The sequence below is a fragment of the Ranitomeya variabilis genome, chromosome 1 (genome assembly GCF_051348905.1).
Source record: "Ranitomeya variabilis isolate aRanVar5 chromosome 1, aRanVar5.hap1, whole genome shotgun sequence".
Taxonomy (NCBI): Eukaryota; Metazoa; Chordata; class Amphibia; order Anura; family Dendrobatidae; genus Ranitomeya; species Ranitomeya variabilis.
Window position 1 is genome coordinate 674,153,776 of NC_135232.1, and position 15,330 is coordinate 674,169,105.

At 43.6% G+C, this 15,330-nt stretch overlaps 1 protein-coding gene across 11 annotated transcripts in view; it reads left to right on the forward strand.

Moving 5' to 3' along the window:
* Window positions 1-15,330, forward strand: part of KTN1 (kinectin 1) — a 158,019-nt gene that overhangs the window by 118,292 nt on the left and 24,397 nt on the right. For 8 of the 11 annotated variants that reach the window (XM_077264547.1, XM_077264599.1, XM_077264558.1 and 5 more), the window contains exons 35-38: window positions 1,886-1,976; window positions 6,532-6,618; window positions 11,203-11,286; window positions 11,986-12,066. In XM_077264547.1, coding sequence (XP_077120662.1) covers window positions 1,886-1,976; window positions 6,532-6,618; window positions 11,203-11,286; window positions 11,986-12,066 — 343 coding nt within the window. The remainder of the gene's footprint in view (window positions 1-1,885; window positions 1,977-6,531; window positions 6,619-11,202; window positions 11,287-11,985; window positions 12,067-15,330) is intronic. The other 3 variants (XM_077264609.1, XM_077264629.1, XM_077264618.1) reach the window with 1 other exon arrangement.

Genomic DNA, 15,330 nt, shown 5'->3' on the forward strand with positions numbered 1-15,330 from the left:
CCACCGGAACCCCAGGGCCCTGTATTTAACGGCTTGGCCGTTGAATCATGGGTTCTAGCTCAAGCAGGATTTCCTCAACAAGTGATCTCCTCCATGATTAGTGCTAGGAAACCCGCGTCTATGCGCATTTATCATCACACCTGGCAGACCTTCTTCTCTGGTGCAGGGACCGTGGACGCTCTCCTCTTGAGTTTTCCATTCCTTCCTTCCTTCTTGGAGTTTTTCTGCAGACCGGTTTGGAGTCAGGTCTCACTCAAGGCACAGATTTCAGCCTTATCTGTTTTGTTCCAATGCATGATTGCCACCTGATTACAGGTGAAGACATTCATTCAGGGAGTTTCCCATGTGATGCCTCCCTATAAAATGCCGTTGGAACCATGGGATCTTAATTTGGTCCTCTGGGTTTTACAGGAGGTCTCTTTCGAACCACTGCAGGATGTTTCACTAACTTTTCTTTCCTGGAAGGTAGTTTTTCCTAGTCGCAGTCACGTCAATCAGGCGATTCTCGGAGTTGGTGGCCCTGTTCTGCGAGCTCCGTTCCTGATTTTCCATCAAGACAAGCTGGATCTGAGAACGTCACCGTTTTTTCTGCTGAAAGTTGTCTCTTCCTTCCATCTCAACGAGGATATTGTTTTGCCCTCACTCTGTCCGGCACCAGTACATCGTATCGAGAAGGCTCTTCACACTCTGGATCTAGTGAGAGCTCTTAGGAGATATGTCTCGCGGACGGCGTCTTTCCGCAAGTCCGATGTCCTGTTCGTGCTTCCGGAGAAGCATAGGAAGGGCCTAGCTGCTTCAAAGGCCACAAATAGCCAAATGATTTCACTTGGCTATTCAGGAGTCCTACCGTGTTAGGCATACCTGTCCCAGTAAGTATTAAGGCACACTCCACTCGGTCAGTGGGCTCCTCTTGGGCCATTCAGCACCAGGTGTCAGCAGAACAGGTCTGCAAAGCTGCGACTTGGTCCAGCTTGCATACTTTCACAAAATACTACAGTATTCATTCTCAGGCCTCTGCAGATGCTGCCCTCGACAGGCGGATTCTGCAGTCGTCAGTACCACATCTGTAACTCGTTGGTACATGGGGTAATAACAGTTCATTGTTCCCCACCCAGGGACTGCTTTAGGACGTCCCATGGTCGTGTGTCCCCCAATGAGGCGTAGGAGAAATAGGGATTTTTGTCTACTCACCGTAAAATCCTTTTCTCCGAGCCAATCATTGGGGGACACAGCACCCACCCTGTTAGCCTAATGGCTTGTGTTCATTTTTAGTTTTGACATAGTTTATTCTTGTTAATAGTTACAAGCTCCTACTGCTTTGTTACCAAACTGGTTCAGGTTAGAGCCAGCAGAGGGTGTATACTGCAGGGGAGGAGCTAATTTTTCTATGTTCACTTAGTGTCCTCCTAGTGGCAGCAGCATGACACCCATGGTCCTATGTCCCCCAATGATTGGTTTGGAGAAAAGGATTTTACGGTGAGTACACAAAAATCCCTATTTAATAAGATCCTTCAAAACTACATATGTAGCATCACATTGAAAAATGATTGTAGAGCAGTATCACTATTTGTAGGCCAGGACCCCGTGATCTGCTGTGAATGATAGGGGCTCTCACGTCATTAATGCAGTGAGACTGCAGCTTTACACAGAGGCCTTCAAGAAAAAGTATGGATGTGCTGGTGTCTCAGGACCTTCACAAAGCCACAGATGTTCTTTTTATCATGGGAGTTCTCTTTTGTCTGCCAGGAAGACCTTTGCACTTGTCTTAGGGGCGAACTGGAGAGGATACCGAGAATATAAGACATTTTTTCCTCTTTGTTGCTATGACCTCAGGATAACCAGTAAAGTGTAATCCAATTTCCTGACGTATTATATATGTTTCTAGTATTGCAGCGAAAGACAAGTATATAACCGAGCTGCTGTCAGAGCTGGAAGCACAAAAATCTGCAGTAGAGCAACAAAGGAAGAAGAACAATGTAAGTTACACGGACAAAAAAAAGTGATTTGTAACTTTTTACACCTAAGTTAGCCATACACATGTAAGATCTCGCTGATTTCTGCCTACGATTTTGTGCAAGGGTACTGTCACACAGTGCAATTTTGATCGCTATGACGGCACGATCCGTGACGTCGCAGCGATCGTATGATTATCGCTCCAGCGTCGTAGACTGCGGTCACACGTTGCAATCACGGCGCTGGAGCGATGCCGAAGTCCCCGGGTAACCAGGGTAAACATCGGGTTACTAAGCGCAGGGCTGCGCTTAGTAACCCGATGTTTACCGTGGTTACCAGCGTAAAAGTAAAAAAAACAAACCGTACATGCTCACCATCTGATGTCCGTCCGGTCCCTTGCCGTCCGCTTCCTGCTCTGACAGATCCGGCCGTACAGTGAGAGCAGAGTGCAGCGGTGACGTCACCGCTGTGATCTGCTCTCACTTTCCGGCCGGCAGACAGTCAGAGCGGGAAGCGGACGGCAAGGGACCGGACGGACATCAGATGGTGAGCATGTACGGTTTGGTTTTTTTTACGTTTACGCTGGTAACCAGGGTAAACATCGGGTTACTAAGCGCGGCCCTGCGCTTAGTTACCCGATGTTTACCCTGGTTACCAGCGAACGCATCGCTGGATCGCTGTCACACACAATGATCCAGCGATGTCAGCGGGTGATCAAGCGACGAAAGAAAGTTCCAAATGATCTGCTACGACGTACGATTCTCAGCAGGATCCCTGATCGCTGCTGCGTGTCAGACACTGCGATATCGTAACGATATCGCTAGAACGTCACGAATCGTACCGTCGTAGCGATCAAAATTGCACTGTGTGACGGTACCCTAAGGAGTCTCTTATCTCTCCCCTGACAGCCGGTGTTGAGGGTAAGCAGGGCATCTGCACATTGGATTTTAGCATTTTTTTCCCTCGTCTCCAGATGTCTGACAGTGGCTTACTCTTTTTACTATAGGGCTGAGCAAAAAGATTTGCAGAAACGTGGTCCAGCAGCCATGTCAGAACTCGGTAACCACCAGATCCAAGCTCTGTGAATATACCATAGTCTGTCACCTCTGGCACCTCTTCTTATTAGTAGGTCCTGCGGCATCATTATATTGCAAGGTGACACATGCATGGTGACACTAATTAGAAGAAGCGTCAGAGATGCCCGCAGGTAGGAGGAGGTTCGCAGGGCTCTGGTCTGGTGGCCACATGAGAGAAACAGATATTGGCTGACCAAGAGTTTATCCACCAGTGATCTCGTGTGTATGGCCAGCTTTGCTAGTGAGCGAGTGGTGTATATGCTTTAATGATTAAAATGTGATCTAATGGAACAGTTATATGGGTTTTGTCCTGGTTTCTTCCATACTTTACATTTCCATACCCCTCGTCTCTGCCTGACTGCCAGGAATGTGCATATGGGAGTTATTGTTGTTTTCATTGTGACCAGCTACAAACTGGTGTCTATGGGGTATTTTACCCCTGTAAATCAAGAAGTTATTTAGCCAAACTTATTTTTAGGAAAATTGAACACCAAAAATGGAATCGAGGAAAAACAGTTGAGCTGTTTTTTTCCCCTCCTTCAGCATAGTGCTATTCCTGCATAGAGTTTAACGTCGGCGTTTTGACTGACTGATGCTTATACAGTCGACAGCGCCTTTCTAGTAACCAAGGCAGACAAAGAGTATGGCATCAGTAACATCAGTGGCCATTTACGCCGTTCATTATTATAAGGGGCTAGACGGTATCCACCTCCTTTAGAATCATCTTGCAGTTCCAAAGTCATGGAAACATACTGCCAAAACTAGTGATCGGACCTCAGTGATGGCGAGAGGGGCTCAACACTTTGATATCCTATTTGTAGAAGTACATTTAAAAAAAAATCCTCTATAAGAGCACTGTTATGTCGATTACCAGTACTCTCACCTAGAGATGATGCAAATCGATATGCAGGACCCTGGTCCGGTGGTCACATCGGTAATCTGCAGGCGACGGGCAGGAACTCTGCAAACAACCTTTTACGTGTTGGCATCACCAGGTTTAGCACGATGCAATCTCTTGAGACTAATGCATATTTGAGGGCATTACAGGCCAGCTAATCAAAAGAAGAGCCACAGATGGCAGCAAGTTGGAGGCGGCTCCCAGGGTTCCCAAATGGCACCCACAGACCACAGATGTGGCCTCTGGACTGGGTCCTGCGAATCAATTTTCTACATCTTAAGTTAGAACTCATGACCAAAATTATGCAGCCATGTTTCTCTTATCTTGGACAACTCCTATAAGTATCGTATAAATGAAGTTCTACAACTTTCTGATTCACTTTTTTCTTTGAATTTCTTACCGTTTTCAGGATGTCTGCTGACGGCGAATTACAAATTCTAGCTTGTGTTAGCAGGCTGCAAGTGCACGTGCTCCTGTGCATATGATTGTATGCAATCTTGGCAGTGCTCTGTGAGCCGGCAGTGCTCTGTGAGCCGGCAGTGCTCTGTGAGCCGGCAGTGCTCTGTGAGCCGGCAGTTGCTAGTTTGCTTAAATCTATCCAGCTCCAATGAAATCGCTCACAGGGCATCGAATAGACTGGATACAATTCTCTCCACTTCTCAAAATACAACCCTTCGAAGATTTTGTTCTGTGTTGTGAATGTTAACCTTTTTTTCTGTTTGGTGGATTGGAATCTGTTCTTTCTATCTGAAAACTTTCCTTTTTTTTCCCACAAAAGCCATTAGGCCAATGTTATCATAGATTCCCCCAAAAGTAGCGTTTCAACATATGATCTGTCTTCCAGTATTGACAATAATGCAGTGTATACAAGAGCGGTCTATGGCCGATTCCACACAGCAATGTCTGCCGTCTACATTAACTTTTACTACTGTTTGTGAGAAAAAAGCTTAGGCTGGTTTCACATTTGCGGTTGTGTCCGCAGCGTTTCTGACTCATACATCCACATGCGTCTTGATTTCCTATCTTTAACATTGTAGACGCAGGTGCATGCGTTTGCATGCATTCGCCCGCTTTTGCTTACGCATATGTATTTTCGCGGTGTGCGGTTGGGCGTGGCTGACGCACCATATTAGACATTTTTTGCTGTCAAATTTCCGCCGCCGTACACATGCGGATGCTTGCCAGTGGAGTGCGTCAAAACATCGCACTACAGTCTATGGGAATGCAAGGACATGCGTTTGCTTGCGTTTGCACAAGGGTCTATATACAGAAATCCCATGAGCCACGCCCATTGGCCGTGGCTTGTGCCAAGGAAATTCTCCTGGAAAAAATTTTCATAACAAATGCATGCGCATAAACAACGCGAACGCATGCAAAAATGCGTGCAAATGTTGCTTTTTTTTTATCCGTCATGCCGAAAGTTGATGCGGATAAAAAACGCAGCGTTATCATGCTTTTTGCCATGCGTTTGCGGTTGCGTACGAAACGCTGTGGACTCGACCGCAAATGTGAACCTAGCCTTAGAGAAGTTAAAGAACTCTTTCCCTCTTAAAAGCCATGTACACCTCCGCACAGAATAGTTTTATTCAGTTGCTTCCTGAATACAAAATTAAATGACAATGTCTTCAAGTCCTTTCTTTAGCTGAATGCTCAGTAAAAATGTTTCAAGTTCTTCAGATCTTTTGCTCTATTCTTCCTCCTCCGCCTGTCCCTTGGTGTTAGAAATGGGAAGCCCCAGAGTTGGAGAGGAGCACCGTACATTTCCACATTGTGGAGAGCGGCGAAAGTATCTCAGGGAGGGCAGAAAAGACTGTAGACTAGGAGGAAAGTTCTGTGGCAAGATTGTTGGCACTGTAGCTTTGCAGAACTGCGGTCCTGGGTTCAAAACCCTGCAAGGACAACATCTTCAATAAGTCTGTATGTTCTCATTTTTATGTAGGCTTCACCTGGGTCCTCGGATTTACTCCCACAATTCAAAGATGTATTGATAAGGAATTTAGATTGTGAGCCCCAATGGGGATAATCTGATGACCATGTCTGTAAAGCGATATGAAGAGAAAATAAGTGCAGGATAGAAGCTGTGTTGATTTGAGCAGCACCCTGGATAAACACAATCCAGCCTTTATTCCTGGGAGGCTTACCAGAAGCTAGTAAAATTACACTAACAAAAACACCCATTTGGACTTTTTCGCTATGCATTTAGTGCTACACTTTTTAGGGGTTCCTACTTATTGCCAAATTAATCACTCGGGTACACTGTGTAAAAGTCTCCACCTGCATATAAATGTAGTGCTGCAGCGTCTTCTCTAGGAAGGTGCCACCAGACCTACTCGGGGCATGAAGCGCAGACCAAGGTAATTTGGGTGCAGCAGTGAATATATTGACCCCATGACTAACTCTCACAGATAGGAGTTGCTTCATCTTCTCAGGGCTGTGTGGGATCTTCCATATTTGCGGCCTTTGTGTGTGAAACGCTGGTAACATCTAATGAATTTGGTCAGGCAAAAAGTGATCCAGCCCTTTCTATTGCAACTTACTGAATGATCTATGAGGATTTTTTTAGTATTTGGGTCAACTGAAATACCTCTTTCTAAAAACAATTAGGACCTTCGGGAGAAAAACTGGAAAGCAATGGAGGCATTGTCATCAACTGAAAAAATGCTACAAGAGAGAGTCAACAAGACTGCCAAGGTTGTAATGCTACTGGTGGGGACCTAGCGCAGATCGTACCGGTGCACGGCTGCTCTGTCTGATGACTCTTAGCTCGGTTTCTAGGATGGCGGGATGAATTTTATAAAACGGCTTGCTGATACCTCCATGATGCTCCAAACTTTAAATCTCTTCCTAAAGCGAATAGCCACAGTTTTATCTTTAACTAAAAACAGTAATTTAAAAAAAAAATATCTACTGGTCAGAGGTTTGCTTTTCTGATACAGAGCTCCAAATCCACTGCACTTAAGGACTTGTGCAGATGTCCGTGGATCTTGGTCAGATTACAGACTGGTCACAGGTCTCCCAACCAGAGCTTGACAGCCTCATAGAAATGTATGAAAATGTCATGCTTGGGTTGGGAGACCTGTGACCAGTCCGTGCATCACTGTCCATGATCGGACCTAGATCCACAGACGTCTGCATGAGTCCTTAGAGATTTGAGATGTTTTAATCGGTGGAGTTCAGATGCTAGGATTTTTTTTTTTTTTTTTTTTTTTACAGAAGTGCTCAGGTGAGTGCCCTTCTGAGCCTGAATATGTACTCCTCATAAATCTATTGGAGAATTGTCACTTGGCTAAGTACTTCTGTCGATGAGGGTGCAAAAGTTGATTCCTCCCCCCACTGATGTGATACTGATAGTCTATAAAGGTCATTCCTGGAAAATCCTCAATAATAAACCTGTATGTAGTAAATTTCTATCCCTGCCAGCTTCCGGCATGTTCCCTCATGAACCCGTTTTGTGACCACTGTATCAGAAAACTGGAGCTCTGACTAAAAACGAAGTGATGGTAAAAGGTGGATATTCCCTTCAAGCCTCAGGAAATGGGCGACAGAATTTCAACATCGTGCGGGTCACAGACTTAATGGAGATATTGACTGGAATTATCCCATAGCTCCAGCACTACAAAAACTTGGCATCGTCAATTTTTCTCGTAATTGGTGTCAGTTTTGGTGCAACACAAAATATAAGTAATGGTCTCTCAGTCCTGCAATCTGCACTCATATGGAGCACTGATGGCGTGATCAGCGTGCCGTTTGTCCCCTTGAATACCTAGCTTAGGGGTACAGGCAGAGCAGCTGTGCACTATTAGGCGCTACTATTTTGAGGTAGCGGAGGCACCCCATATCATCATGTCTGTACTACCTCATCACTAGTAGGGGCGCCAAAGCAAAGCCTTGATTGGCTATGGTCAAAATTATATCTTTCAATCATATCTGTATGTACTTCTCCTCTTCCTCTATTCTTTCTTTACATTTGCTCATTTGTGGTGTTTTTTCTTCATGGGCATGCGGTGTGTCTCTGTGTTGTGCGATTACAGAGGATGAGCTTTTATAATTAACACCTATTTGTAGATGGGAAAACCAGCAGCCGGGTACATATATATTGGCTATGTACTGGGGAGAAAAATATGTGGTTGCCCAATGTAGGAGGTGAATACTGCTGTTAATGGACTGGTAAGAATCCAGATACAAGGTGTCCAAAGCTCGATAAACGTACACGGCTTTTTAGACTTAAAAGGGTTTTCCTATCTCATTTCTAGAGTATGCGATCACTTAAAGGGAAGCTCTCATAAGAAAATTCCTGATTTGTTTACATACATGTGCACTGTCAGGATTCCCCTCTATTTCCAGATCAAATGTGCAAATGCATGACCACAAGTTTGTGGTTTGCTTACTTGTGGTCAATTGCCGACTAGCAAAATTAATAGAAGTGAATGAGCAGCTAACAGGCTCGTGATCGCAAGTTATTGCAGCTGTTCAAGATGGAATTGGAGGGGAATCCTTACAGTGTGCATGTTTCACACAATCACAATTCTGCAATCAGAGGTACAGCAGAAATTTAGAATGAGCCTGGAAAAATCTTTTAAGTAGGATTTTTGGCTCCTTTTTGTAAGCTTTTAGTTAATTATGTATACTTGTTATATTAGTGCAACTGTTCCTGAAAAAATATAAATGTATCTGTTAAGGAGGCTAATAGTTAAAGATGTAGTGTACAGCACTTTATCAGAAGCCTTTTAGGGGAGTACCTTACGTGTCTGCAGTAATAACACATGCGTGCGATCAGGACTGTTATCATGCTACTGCATGTGGTTTCTGCCGAAAATAAACAGCTTTGACTTTACAGGAGCCGTAAAAGTTAGAAATGGATGAAAAACAAGTACGGTAGTTTGGAAGATGCGCTGAATTGCTTGGTCACACCAAGGTGCACTGAGCGCCTGTGCTTTCGACAGCTTTTTTTTGTGCGGACAGGCTCACTTTAATTGGATTGAATATTTTAATTGTCTTAACACACAGTGGATATAAAAAGTCTACACACCCCTGTTAAAATACCCTCTTACGATTGGGTATGTGTTTGTGTTCAGAATCGGCCAATTACAATAAAACTCACATTATGCAGAAGTAATCACACAGCTCCATCATTTAAAGCGATTCTTATTAACTCCATGTAGTTTAGCTGTTCTGGTAGGATATTACTGACTTTTTCTTAAGTGCATTTTACAGCAAAGGCCATGGCCTGTAAACAGCTTACAACACAGCAAAGGGATCTCTTTGCTGAAAGTTCAGGAGAAGGGTACAAAATGTTTCCAAGGCATTAGATGCATGAAGAGTGTCCAAGAAGTGGCTTAAATTTGGCACAACAGTGACAGTGAACTAGACGTCCCTCAAAAATTGATCAGAATAAATTGGTCCAGGAGCCTGCCAAGAGACCTAAGGAAACATTAAAGGAGCTGCAGGAATTTGTAGCAAGCACTGATTGTGACCGCAATCTCCCTTATTCTTCATATGTCTGGGCTGCTGGGCACGATTTCAAGATGGAAGCATTTTCTTACAAAGAAAAACATCCAAGCTGGACTATGTTTTGCTAAAACACACATCAAGTATGCCAAAAGCGTGTGGGGAAAATGTGTTCTGGTGTGATAAAATCAAGGTTGAACTTTTTGGCTATAATTCTTTAAGGTATGTTTGGCGCAAAGTCAACAATGCACATCATTAAGAGTGCCATAATCACAGTGAGGCATGGTGAAGGCAGCATTATGTTTTGAGGCTGTTTTTTTGGTAGCTGGAACTTGGGTTTTAGTCAAGGTGAAGGGAATCATGAACAGTTCCAAATATCAGTCTAATTAGCAACAAAAACTATAGATTGCTGCTAAACAGATGAATTTCACCTTTTCAGCACGACCGTAAGTGACCTCCAAATCGACAAAAGAATGGCTTTGCCTCAAGAAGATGAACGTTTGGGAATGGCCCAGCCAGAGCCCAGACCTGAATCCAACTGTAAATTTATGGGTGACCTGAAGACGGCGCTGTAGAGAGGAGATGCCTTCTCGATCTGGCAGATTTGGAGCTACTGCTAGGATAAGTGGGCAAAGTTTGCCAATTCTAGATGTGCCATGCTTATTGACTCCGACCCAAAAAGCCTGAATACTGTCATAAATCCCAAGAATATTTCAGCAAGTATTTAATTGTGTGCATCTTTATTCAACCACATTATTTTAGTTTTAAATTTTTTTTCTCCATCTGAAAAGGTTTGTTCATTTTTCAGTGGATTTGTACAGATTATAGGGGACATTCAAAGTGGAAAAAGATATTTAAAAAAAAAATAAATCATGACTACAATCTGGCATTTTAACAGGGTGGTGTAGACTTTTCATATCCCCTGTATATTTAATTAGGTTATAGTGTAGCTGTCCATACCTTGGGGTTAGTTAATCTTATCCTTTTTCTGCATGTGTAATTACTCTGGTATTGCATGCAGGGTTTGTTCATTTTGTGTCTGTGCTTTTAAGATTTGTATACAGGTTACCAATTTTTTTCTGGGATCCTGAAATATAGGGCAGGTTTTCCAGGATCCTTGTGGTGTTTTACTTTAGTATTTGACCAGATGATCTCTTTCTTTACCTACCCACATGGACAATAATATATGTATGGGGAAGGTTACATAAGGGATTAGCAGGATGGTTGTACTGGACCTTGTAAGACAGTAAAATTTATATCCATCTTGTCGTAATCCAATGAGCCCTCTCTGAGAAATCGAGCTTTGAAGTTGCATGCAAATGAACTTGGAAATACATTTTGGGTGTGTCAAGAAAATGAGTTCAGCACACTCCCAATGCAATTCCTGGCTAATTTGCATGGGGCTTCAAAGCTCGATTTCTCAGTGATGGCACGTCGGATTACTACAAGATGGGTATCATTTTTGCTGTTGTATAAGGGACCTTGTATCCATGCCACTAGTTTCAGTGGTGCCAGTTTCCCTGTAACCCATAGGCTGCTTTCTCTTGTATCTGTGTGTAGTTCTGCTGGTATAACCTTTCCAGTAGGGGATGCCTGTGATTGCTTGCTCTTCTCTCTGCTGTGCAGGAGTGGATGTACTCACGGCTGGGACGATAATAGGATGTTTCATGTGCATGTTAAAGCATAATAGTTTCTTCCTAGCTAATGCGTACGTTTGCCTCTCATATCCTCTACGACATAACATCTGTGTGTTTCACCCATGTTTATGTCTTATAATGTCGGCTTTTTACACTTGGACCCTGATTGCGACATCTTGTTTTGTTATAGGAGAGACCGCAGAACACGGGGGAGAATGAGATCCGGGAAATCCTGCAAAAGATCTTCCCAAATGTGTCCGTCTCTTCTAGTTTGGTAAGAATTAGATTAAATATTAATCTACGGAAGATCTTGAAATACCAGATCAATGGCAAAGGAATAGACTGTAAGACAAGTAGTTGTTGTACTGGTTGCATGTGCCAGGTCCTGCTAGTCTGCTGTGCCAGGTCCTGCTAGTCTGCTGTGCCATGTCCTGCTAGTCTGCTGTGCCAGGTCCTGCTAGTCTGCTGTGCCAGGTCCTGCTAGTCTGCTGTGCCAGGTCCTGCTAGTCTGCTGTGCCAGGTCCTGCTAGCCTGCCGTGCCAGGTCCTGCTAGCCTGCTGTGCCAGGTCCTGCTAGCCTGCTGTGCCAGGTCCTGCTAGCCTGCTGTGCCAGGTCCTGCTAGCCTGCTGTGCCAGGTCCCGCTAGCCTGCTGTGCCAGGTCCCGCTAGCCTGCTGTGCCAGGTCCCGCTAGCCTGCTGTGCCAGGTCCCGCTAGCCTGCTGTGCCAGGTCCTGCAAGTCTGTGATTTGTGGCAAAGGCGTGTGGACCTCCTTGGTGGCAGAGGCCGGGTTTGACTACGCTCGCTGATTTTTCTTTAGCCATGCGTCAACTGGGATGAAACTTTGATGATGAGATGCATTTTCCACCGCTATTAGGTTCCATTATTGTCATGTACTAGTAAGCAAACCTCAATCCAAGTATATATACCAGTTTTGTGCTAAAATATATATATTTTTATTTTTTTCCTTCTTCAGCGGCATAATGAATGGGTCCAAGAGTTCGAGAAGGCAGCAAAAGTGTGTTTGAACGAAAGTGGAGACACAGAAACTGTTAAAGTGAGTGTGTAGTTGTCTGCTGGAATTCTCATTTGTGCGGAAATTACAATGGTCTGATCCCTTCTGTGTCGTGTCCTATTCAGACATCTCGTCGTCGGCTTGTGGGTCAAGCAGCTTTTTCTCTTGAGTTTTCCAGTCCTGGACTTCATGGGGGTTACATTAGGAGCAGACTGCATATGTTTTCTGCTAAAGAATGGAAACATTAAAGTAACACTCAGATTTTGGGTGACGCAGAACTGCATGCCAGATACTTTTTTTTTTTTGCAGTTTTTCACTAAAGGGGTTTTTCCTTCAAAATATATTCATCACCACGCCATCGGATAGGTGGTAATTGGTGATGAGCGAACGTGCTGGGGTAAGGTGTTAGTCGACCATGCTCGTGTGCCGACCATTCTCGGCGTGCTCGAAAAATATGTTCGAGTCTTCGCACCTGCATGTCACAGATGTTCCAAAGCCGCAACAAAATCAGAGATTGCCTGTTTATGTAATCCCCGCATGTGTTGCAGATGTTGAAATGCCGCGAGACATGCAGCCGCGGGACCTCAAACATAATATTCGAGCAAGCCGAAAATACTCAGCACACAAGTATGAGTAGAAAACACATTATCCCAGCATGTTCGCTCATCACTAGTGGTAATTAAATATAGAATCACTTTGAGATCTACCTGTGGGATCCCGGAGATCACAAGAACTGAGGGTTTGTCAGACCCATACCATTAAACTTCTGTGTAATGGGGGGAAACAGCTGATGCAACATTTAATGCTGCTCCTCACTATAGTGGTGCATTGTAGTAATTTGCCTGCCTACCCGATCCTCCAGTGATCCTACATTTTACCTTTTCTTGTATATATTCTATGGGAAAACTGTTTTAAATGGAGTTTGACAACACTGAATGACTGTTTAAAACCAAGTGCAGGCGCTCCGTTCACCCTAGGCATGCTCGGGCATTTTCGTGCACCTTCCCACCTACTTGTTTTTAATCTTTCTGCTTTCTGTAAAGTCCGAGCTGTCAATCCCAGGTGAGAAAAGCAAAAAATAGATGCACTGAAATGCTCATTCACTCCAAGGGGTAAGGTGCACCTGCACTTGGTTTGAACAGCCATTCTGTGTTGATGCTTTCTTTAACCCTTATCCAGCTGAATAGGTACAATTGTAACTATTCCGTTTTAAAATTGCAATAACTTTTTTTTGAAAAGACGTAGAGGGCTGAAATTTCGTGACATCTCTACATTTTTGGTCCAGAATATATTGGCCAAATTTCAATAAAATATCTCCACCCGCTTCCGAGATAAGGGGTCGAGATCTTTTTGCATCCATAACAAGCTGCATAGGTACAAATGTACCTCATATATTTTGAATGAAGATAATGCAAGGGAAAAAGCATAAATTTTTTTTTAATGATAATGCTATTTAACTATTATAAACAAGTAAAAAACTGTTCATTTACATTATAAAAGAAAATGTAAGAAACTTTTTTTTATTGATTTTCTTTGCAAGTAATGCATGTTGGCTTTGCTACAGAGTGTTCATCGCAAATGGGTTTCACACAAACCACACAAGACTTTCTAGTCTTGCGTTGTTTTCGCCTCAGGTCTCTGCAGACATAGCAACTACCAACAACAGGGGAGGGTCCACGACTACCATGAGGTATGTTGGGGCCAGCTGCTGGCTGCGATGCTACCACAATGCATCGTCCAAGCACCATTTCTACTGCACCTCGAAGAAAATGGTTTCTCATTATCATTTTGTTTGTACTACGATCTTCAATTGCAATCATACACAGCTGATTTGCGAGATCTTTCAGGAACTTTCTTCGTTGATCCTTTGCCCTGAAGCTTGGATTGTGTTCTCTGTAGATGATGTAGGATGCTAACCCACTGACATCAATCATATTGTAGAAAAATGCCAAAGTCCAACGTGATGTTCGTCGTTTCACAGTGTACTCTCCCAACATTTTATCCATAACATCAACGCCACCTTTTGTTATGTTGTAGTATTTTATTATCTCTGGCTTGGCTGCTAGTGTCTCTTCAACTTCTCCCGTCATGTGCATAGATGATAGAAGCACGACTGATTTGTTCTTCTTTGGTACATATGAACAGACTGTTGCATCATGATTGTAGGCAAAATTTGTCGAGTTTACAGGCCTTTCTTTGGCAGGCTGCATGTTGTTAGGTAGGAACCTTTTGTTTTTTCTCACTGTACCAACTAGTGTCATGTTCCAGGAGTTCAATACCTTAGCTAGTTCCATGGTTGTAAAGAAGTTATCGGTGGTGACATTTCTTCCAGAGCCTTTATACGAGCTCACTAGGTCCAATACTGTTCGTTCTCCAATGTTTACTTGTCGAGGACCATCAGTTGGTTTCCCAGTGTAGAGCTGACCTTGTAAAGGGTAGGCATTTGATGAGTCACAAGCCCAGAAAATCTTTATGCCATATTTAGCTGGTTTTGAAGGTATATACTGGGTAAATTTAGTATGACCTCTAAATGGAAATAATTGCTCGTCGACGGTGATACAATGATATGGCTTGTAGGCTCTCTCCAGATTACTGTTCAGCATTGTCCAGATGTCCCGTATTGGTGCAGCTTTATCTGTTTGCACACGTTCTGCACGTGTATTTTCGTTGTCAAACCTGATAAATCTGAGTATCATCTTGAAGCGGTCACGAGACATGGCTGCACGTATAAGAGGCAGAGCAGCAACATTCCACATTTCCTCCAGATTCTCTTTGTTGGCTCTGTGCACACCAGCAGCAATCAGTATGCCCAAAAATGCATGAAGTTCAGTTTCAGTAAATTGCTTGAATGTTTTTTGTGGTGGCCGTTTGGAAGAATCAGGAAAACGTTGTACCAGTTCGTTGTTGTAAGCATCACAAACTCTCTTGGCCTTTCGATTCGTTTCCCGTAATATGATGTCACACATCTCGGGAGTCATGATGGACTTGAATAGCTCTTTTGCTGTATATAGGTTGCTGATTGCTGCAGGGCCACCTCTTTGTCGTAGGACATTACGATATTTTGTTTGTGCATTTGGCAGTGGATTACTGCACCATTGAGTTTCATCCTTAGCAGTCCAAATGTCGCCTGCACTTTGAGGCACAGAATCATCCTCAACACTTTCGTCTGATTCGTATTCATTTTCATGCTCTATGACCATTTCTTGTTCAATGTCTGAATCTTCTTCAGTAACATCCACTTGTGGTACATAGTTTTCATCATCAGATGCAACATATGGTTCATCCTCATGCTCAGAATCAGATTCT